Source organism: Physeter macrocephalus, chromosome 21 (genome assembly GCF_002837175.3).
Source record: "Physeter macrocephalus isolate SW-GA chromosome 21, ASM283717v5, whole genome shotgun sequence".
NCBI lineage: Eukaryota > Metazoa > Chordata > Mammalia > Artiodactyla > Physeteridae > Physeter > Physeter macrocephalus.
In genome coordinates, this window is record NC_041234.1 from 78,969,559 (window position 1) to 78,978,629 (window position 9,071).

Here is a 9,071-nt window from a genome sequence, read left to right on the forward strand (position 1 = left end):
CTTTCAGCCCTTATCTATATAAATGAACCCATGTTTCTGATGAAAACAATACACGCTCCTTGTTTTTGGTTGTTGTTAAAAACAAATCACAAACTTACAGAAAATTTGCTGGTATAAAACAAAGAATCCCCTGCCCCACCCCCTTCCCTGGACCATATGAGAGCAAGTTGCCAACACGGTGCCCCATAGCTCCCAAATACTTTTACAGTGTATGTCTTACAGACAAGACCATTCTCCTATATAAGCAGAAGACAACCATCAAAATCAGGAAATTATCATTAATAAAATTTATCACAAGCTAATCCTCAGACCCTGTTCAAGTTTTGCCAGTTGTCTTAAAGATGTCCTTCATAGCAAAAGGATCCAGGACAGAATCTTGTACTGTGGTGTCTCTTTAGTTTTCCACAGTCTAGCAAAGTTCCTCCATTTTGTCTTGACTTTCATGACCTCGACATTTTTGAAGACTGTGGGCCGGTTATTTCGTACCCTTTCCTCCCTCCCTTCCCCTTCCATTGCCTGCTGCCTTGAGACAGCTCCCGGAAACCTGCCTGGATCTGGTTAGTGAAGGTTCCAGGAGTGAAGCGGCCAGCAATAGGAGTGGCTCCAGTGGCAGCAGCAAACTTCAGCCCAGCTCGCTGGCCAGTATTCCTGGAGGATATGACACTGACATCAGCTGTGTTTTCAATGGCAACAATGGCATGAGCTTCCAACAGAAGCTTCTCCCAGGTTCCCTTCAGATTTATGATGTAGATGCCATCACTTTTCCTTTTGTAGATGTACTGTTCCATTTGGAAGTCAAAGTTGGTGCCACCTAAGTGGGTTTCTGCTGCAAGAAATTTGAGGACATCCTTCTCCTTCATTTGCAGGACATCAAGGGCTCCGGACATTGTGAAAGTTTCCCTTTAAGTTCCGATGGGAATACAGAACAACGCCGTATGGACCCCTGTCTTGCTGGCGCGGAAAAGGCAATTGCATATTTCAATACCCATCTGAGACATACATGGGAATCACTGACTATTATTTACACAGTTAGAAAATATATATGTAAACTTATTGCAAATGCATATTAAACATCAAGCAGCTTCCTCAAGCTATAGAATTCATTGTTTTTGCACAAATAAGGCATTTCTAAGATGGGCCTCAGGACTACTACAAAGCAAGTAGCTGCTGATGGAATGACATTCCACCTGCTAAACCTCTTTCCCATGATGAGATCAAAGTAGCTTCTCTACTTTTAGGCTAGAATCTCACAGGAGCTATTTCATAACATGCTTTTGTCCAGATCTATGAACTTACTAGAGCCAGGCATCATATTCCACGAGGAGGTGAAGTGTTGTGGTTTCCTGAGGACTGCTGCCCTTGAATCTGGAGTAGAAGCTCGAGCAGCCATCAGGACACATGCTCAGAACCTGCCCCCTTCAGACACCTGATATGACCAAGGCCACCGGCATGAGAAGCTGCACAGGGAGAGAAAGATCCAGCAATTACCATGCTTTACTGGTAACTGTGTGCCCTGCACCGTGCTAGGCACTGGGTTAGTGACATAGACAGTGAAACAACTGGGCAGTGATCCTAACTATCAGATGTTACAATGGGTTTCTCACCAGGGCCTTTTTCTTTTCCTTTCCTCATCTCTCCCCCAACAACGAAGTTGATAATAAATAAGAAGTGGCCAAACATTCATGATCCCACAATAACCACAGGACTATAGGCTTACTCATGTGTTATCACTGAATGTTCACAGCGATCCTGTGTGGAAAGCATTCTTATCCCCATTTTACAGAGGGGAAAGCTGAGGCTTAGAGTCGTTACCTGTCTCACCTCCCGTGCCCCTGCCTTTAGAAGGAAAGTGGCTCCAGGACACCCCTGGAGCAGGACACCGCACCCACTGGGGCCGGGTGGGACCCCAATGGCTTTACCTACGAGACAGCGGAGGCACCTAGCCCCAAAGCGGGAAAGAGGCGACTTGGAAGCGGATCCCTTTGTCTCCCCACACCCTAGGGCGGTCCAGCCGCCACCGCCGGGACGCACACCCTCAGCTGAGTCCCAAACACCTGAAGGCGTGACCTGTGCTACTCGTCAGGTCACGTCAGTCTCTGCAGAAAAGTCGTCACGGTCGCCTTAATGACGTCAGGTTTCCATGGCAACCGCGAGGCGCAGGCTAATCCCCCACACCGGAAATGCCTCTTGCACACTCCTCCACTCCCTGGATTTCGGTGAAAGCAGAGGACCTTAGCTCTGGCTACCACCAGAGAAAGCATACTAATTAGAGGCACTAGACTGGGATCCGGAAAATTGGCGAACTCTGCCCAGGTTGATGGAAAAAAAAGTCCTTGTTGTCAGGAATATGTTTGCTTTAAAGAGACAAGAGCGGAGTTATTCTCAGTATACAGAGACCCAGGGAAGTATCCTGGGATTCTTGGAGATGAGCTAGCCCTCAGAGGGCTAACAGAAGTTCGTCATCTGTGGTAGAACATTAAGAGAATGTCTATAATCGTGTGATTGAATGATCTAGGAAGTCGGAAAAAAGTCATTTATTTATTTATATATTTTTAAAGAAACATTCAGAGGTGCTTCAGGGAGGCAGGCCTAGAAAAATATAATCATTTAATAGGCAGAAAGAAACCTAGTCAATTCCCCATACAATCGGTTTCTGTTGGGGAAATTCTTATTCTCCATTCCTGATATTTTCTTCCATGAGGAGGGACATCCATGACCAAAATACTTCTAGCCTCTCTGTAATTCATTTCTCTACTGTGGGAATCACTTATCTGCTGAGTGACTTTGGAAGGAGGAACACACAGCCCAGACCCTTTCCCTTCAAAATTCTTGAAGCAAGCTGCCTTTATAGAGCACATGTTTATTCTGCTCTCAGGAGTGGGTCTAACAATAGATCCACAGCTCTTCTCCCCTTTTCTGAGTCTTGCTGTCTCCCCAACTTTTCCTATGATCAGTTACAAAATGCTTGTGTCTTTAAGGGGTCCCCCAAACACACCTTTTATCCACATCTGGGCTCTAACTCAAGAACTATGACAAAAGAATAAAAAGAACAAAACATCAATTCTATTACTTATAAAGGTGATATTGGAGAAAATGACTTAGATTTGTAGGCAATTGGGCTTCTTTTTTAATGAACCCCAGAATCATACTGACTTGACCAACTAAAAGTGCTTCATGAGACAGTCATAAAGGTCAAAGACTACAATGCAGAGCTGTTTGCTGCTGGTGAAGAAGCTCTGTCTATATGTGCTCAAGGAAAGTAACTTCCTTGTCAAAGGTTATCCCTGTAGCAGGAGAGTGTTTCAGAAAACAATTTTTGAGAATCACTTTGTGTGTGTGTGTGTGTGTGTGTGTGTTTCCCAGCCATGTTCTGATCTCTTTATTTTTTAACACCTTTATTAGAGTATAATTGCTTTACAATGGTGTGTTAGTTTCTGCTTTATAACAAAGTAAATCAGCTATACATATACATATATCCCCATATCTCCTCCCTCTTGCATCTCCCTCCCACCCTCCCAATCCCACCCTTCTAGGGAATAACTTTTCAAAGTGAGTAAACACCCCTTGTCCTATTACTCACCAAGCAACGTTCTGAGGGTATGGTGTTCCACGTGGTTCATGGAACCAATTGTAGCAACAACCTCTCAGTTCCTTAACACAGGAGATTGCATTGGAGACTCCTCTTGTGGAGGGGGATTGGAATTAGGTTCTAAATTCCAAAAGTAGGGTGAAAATAATATGTCATGAAAATTTCCTGTGGAAATCCCTTCAAGAAGGAATAGAAATGTTCAGAAATCGATACCCACATGTAAAGCTATATGCAATCTATAGCCAAAACTATAATGAAGTCCTACCAAGGCTTCAGGAATCAGTGAATCCCTATCCTTTCCAATGATTACAGACCACAGAAAAAAAGTACACCCCAAATGCATGTTTTGGATATCCATTTCTACTTAATAAAGTCCCCCAAATTATAGTCATTTATTATCTCTCAGGATTCAGTATGTTGACTCAGCTCAGTTGAGTGTTTTTCTGCTCCACATGGTCTCTGTCACGTTAGGTCACAGTCATCTGGAGGCTTAGTTCAGCTAGGACATCCAAGAAGGTGTACTCACATGGATGATTGGTGCTGATTGGGGGGCTCAACTGGGGCTGTTAAACTTAGATTCACAGTCTCCTACCCCAGGGTGTCCAGATTTAGCAAATAAAAATAAAAGACACCAAGTTAAATTTCAATTTCAGATAAACAAAATCACATTGCATTTGACATACTTATGCTAAAAATTATCCCTTAGTTCTCTGGAATTCAAATTTAACTGGGTGTCCTGATTTTATCAGGCAACCGGACACAAAGAAGGCTTTGTGGAGGAGAACCAAGGTGCTGGTGGTGAGGTATGGCTGTCTTGTCTTCACGATGTATGTGACAAAAAAGCATGGGCTCCTCACCAGAAACACGTGGCAAAGAGGTTTCTCCCCAAGCCCACTGCCATAACTATGGATATAACCGGCAGCCTGGGCACCTTTAGTTGCTGGTGACAGATCTGTACAAAATGTATCAGGACACATACTGTTGAGGTGGTCATCTCTGTTCTCCCTGTGTTTAGCTTCCCTGCAGCAGGAATCCAGGCTTGATGCCCCTTCCCCTTGCCTCCAGGGAAGTTTGTGACAGGGTTTGGAGCAGAAACTGTCTGACACCTGTGTTTCTTCCATCTTTTGTAAAACCTTAAACTTACAGTAAGGATTGGGCTGTTTCTACCTGCTACAGAACAGAGGGCTTCTGAGAGCCTGGAGAGGGAAAAGAAGGGAGATTTCTCCCACACTGGGATGAGGTCAGAGATCTACATGTCCCTCCAGGAGCAGGGACCTAGCACTGCTCCATATCAATGCTTGTGGTGGTTCTGTGGATGGTTCATCAAGGCTGAGCAACCAGCAGTAAGAGAGATTTTCTCCTTTGAATCAAGGAGTCAGGGGGCCTGAAGACACTGAGTCATCTGTGTTGATGGTTCAACCCTGAACAGTGTGGACAGATGGGTCATGATGGCAGGGGTCTCACCCGGCTGCCTCAGGAAAACAAGATCCCACAAGTGGGACTTCTTTGTCAAAGAGTATGGACATTGAATATTTTTAATATTTACTGTTTAGTTGACCTTTATAATCTTATTAGTATTTAGCACAAACAACCACAAGACAAGAGCACCTGTTTGTGCAGATCTGAGTCCATGATGGGTTTTACGTTTTTATTATTTCCTGATCTGATATCCTGGTACTAGAACGTTAGATCATTTTAATCTTTCTTTGTTATATTTCCCTATAAATGGCATATTTCACATTTGTGCCTCAGAATATATCCTGAAATAATTCCAGAATTTGAAAAGAAAATCTAATCAGTGACTTTATGTTTACGCTGCATCCTCTTTAAGTGGAAAATGTGGGGCTACAATAACTCCATTCACTGCTGGTGGAGGACAGATTGGTACAACCTCTTTGCAGAGACATTGGCAATATCTATGAGAGAAGAAATAGTGAGGTCCCCATCAGCTGCTGCACTCTTGGACACTGGCTGCAGAACTTCTTGGGCACCTGTGTCCCAGGAAATACGTGAAAGAATGGTCAGGGCAGCATGGAGTCATATCAAAGCAGCCCCAGAGTCACCTTAAAAGAGAAATCTCAAAAACCCACTATTTTCAGATTTAAAAAAGGTTGCTAAAGGGAACTAGTTCTATGATAGTACTTATGTATTTATAGTTGAAACATGCACACAATTATATACCTTACATTATTCTCACAACAACTCTGGGAGGATGGCATCATTATTCCCATTGACAGATGACAGACTCATTCACTAATGGAAGATCAATCTTCCAGAGGCATCTTTTAAGGGACAGGAATGGGATCTACCTCCTACCCTCCCCAAAGGGCATCCAACAGTCTCCTTGACAGATGATGGCCTTCTAGAACTTAAAACTTGTAGTTTTACATGTTTCTAAACTGTGCCCACTGAGGTAATACTCGCTCCCCATCCCCTCTCTTTGAAGAAGCTGATGGTGCAGATGAAATCCTAGTGCATGGTCCTGTAGAGGGTAATGGGTCTGGTGTCAAAGTCAAGGGTTTGTGATTCCTGCCTACCCTTTATCTGCACTCTCTTCATCTGGGGGCTCAATGGGAAACTGCTTTTCCAACATCAATCTAAAAGGTAAAATAAAGGGACATAAAATGATGAGGAATTAAAGAAAATGGTTTGATGATCTTCTTACCTCACCTTGGATTCCTCAGCAAAGCCATCCTGCAAGACAGAAATGGCCCCAAACCTCCTTTATTACGGAAGTGTGAATATGTGCTATTTCTGACTGCCATGTTTCCAGGTGATTTCTATGGCAGATATGTCTCAGGGTCTCTCACAAGGTTGCACTCAAGGCAAAGGTAGTGGCTACAGCTACCTGAAGGCTCAACAGGGGGAGGCTTAGATAACAGTCATAACTTTCTAGGAGGGAGGAGAAAAGTGGGCCATGTCTCACATTTCTTGAAGTCCTACAATGTGCCATATACTCTGTGGAGGGTTCCCCATTTACTCCTCCCTATAGTCCTGTAAGGAAAGCATCATGGGTGCCCTTTTACAGATGAAAAAGGGCAGGCTAACAGAGGCTAAGCAAGCATTCCTGAATGACACACCACATAATGGGCAGGGATGGCGTTCCAGGTTTTGTCTCCATCACAATTTTCCATTCATCCTCAGTGAAGCCAATATGGCCTCCCACCAAGAATCTGAAAATTGGTTCTTGAGAATAGGGGAAGGAAGTAGACATTACAATGGTTTGTGGCCCTCCAAAGGTCCACAGTACATAAACATATATAAACTACATCTATGGTATTAAAATTTCACATTCTATGCAGTAAAGTGTTGGCAAAGAAAAACTGTCTAAAGAACCTCCTTGAGGGAGTAATAATGAAAGTAAGTTGATATACATTGTGTATACCCAGCGATCTTTTATGTAGGTGATAGGCTACCTGGGCTTAAGGACTGGTCATTTTACACTCCTCTATGGGCACTCACTCAAAAACCCCTCTTGATGATGATGATGACGATGACAGAAATGAAATCATGTCCCTGGAGCCAAGACACCTGTGAATGGGGACCAAGTGAATTGACTGGTTTTAAGGTGGTAGACAAGATCTCAGTCAGAAGAGGTGCTTCCTCTAGGATAGGTGGTCTGAAGAGTAGGATATTAATGTTGACAAAACTATTTTATGGAAGTGGAACTCTAAATTGTATATCCTTTAATCTTCACATTTATTTGAGTAAACTATTATTAAATCCACTGTTTACATCAGAGTATAGGAAGTTTGGAGAAGTTAGATAAAAGGGGGAAACTGCTTTGTTAATGCCTGCTTAGTAGTGTAACCTAGACTTCACTAAAGCTTCTCTTATTGTGTCCTGAAGCCACCAGGACATGTCCTAATCCTAATTTCTTTCAGTGCTCATATTTCATGCTGCCCAGGGTATCAATTTTTTAAATATAATGAGCCATATTACTTTCAAATTATAATATTAAAATTTAAAAGACTGTATTACAAAATAATCATTAAAACTTGCTTGACAAGCCTGGAGTAAATACTTGAAAATTATATGAAGTGAATTCTCATGATAGTGAAGCATTCCCAGGAACCAATATAAACAGATAATCTAATGATGTTGTGGTAGGCAGCCCCTAAAACAGTCTCTAATTATCTTTGCCTTCTGGCATTCACTTCCTTATATAATTTGGCCTATTGTGTGTGGCCTGGAGTTAGTGACTTCCTTTAATGGCAAGAATATATGAGAAGAGATGGGGTTCAATTTTGAGACAAGGTTACAAAGAGGCTGTGTCTTCCTTTTTGGTCTCATGCTCATTCTGATAGAAGCCAGCTGCCATGTTGTGAGCTACCCGAGTAACAAGGAACCCATGTCTCTGGCCAGAAGTAGTGAGGCCCTGAGACCTGCCAGTAACCAGCTACCTTTGCCTTGATTGCAGCCTTGTGAGAGACCCTGAGCCAGAGCCTTCCACTTTAGCTTCTCCCTGATTCTTGATCCAAAGAAATGGTGTAGTATTATATATTTGTTATTTTAAACATCTAAATTTTTGAGTAATTTATTTTTCACCAATAGATAACTAATATAAATATAAACAGAATTCATTCAAAGAGCAATATACATGTCTTAGAAACATTTAAAAACACAGCTAATGAAATACAAATGAAAACATAAAGAGATACTATTTTTGATGCAATAAAGCAAGTTGCAAAATATGAATAAGGTGATTCCAATATTGAAAAAAATATGTATGAATAAATATTTTTGTGTATCTGTGATTATGATGATAATTCACCTATAGAGAAACACATCTGGAGAACATGCACCCGTCTGTTGATAATAGACACCTTTGGGTCAGGAGACAGGAGTCAGGCAGGAGGGAGATTCAGGGTAATTTAATTTTATACATGTACAGTTCTATATTGCTTGAAATTCTATAAACAGAAAAATTTATTGATAAAAATTTGAAAACACAAAATACTTTCACAGATAAAGTAGTTATGGTTTTATTGTTTTGGAAATGTATTCAAAGAATACTGATTCATACAGAAAAGAATCTGATTACAATTTTTGACAATGGATCTGTACATGTAAGTGTGTGTCAGTGTGGTTTTTTCTGGCTGAAACTTGATAATATCTGTGTGCTTCCATGTCTCAAGTTCTATCACCTTATATATTCATGGGCTGTGGATCCTTGTTATTTGGATTCAAAATCCTGATGGGTCCCTTTTTAAGTTTGCAAGCTTACGCAAAGTACTTAACCTCTTAGTTTCTTATCTATTTCATCTGTACAATAGGGATGAAAATGTCACATAATAGTTTTATGAATAAATGTTGCCTGGGCCAAAACAAATGTTACCTAATTTTGATATTGTGATATGTTTAAAGGCCACTAGTATTTTTGCAAGCATAATCATATAGTTGATTTATATCAGTTTCAGGTGTACAACATAGTGATTCAACATTTTTATAGATTATACTCCATTTAAAGTTATTATAAAAT

General features: G+C 41.5%; 1 protein-coding gene across 1 annotated transcript; it reads right to left on the reverse strand.

The window, feature by feature from the left end:
* Positions 1–440: 440 nt before the first annotated feature.
* On the reverse strand, positions 441–931 carry LOC102986575 (40S ribosomal protein SA-like). Its single transcript, XM_007118029.4, has one exon. It carries the CDS (start codon positions 885–887, stop codon positions 441–443), a length of 447 nt encoding a protein of 148 aa, XP_007118091.2. The 5' UTR covers positions 888–931.
* Between the last annotated feature and the right edge of the window lie 8,140 nt (positions 932–9,071).

Coding starts and splice junctions, on each gene's coding strand:
- LOC102986575 (XM_007118029.4), bottom strand. CDS start 887: ATGTCCGGAGCCCTTGATGTCCTGCAAATGAAGGAGAAGGATGTCCTC.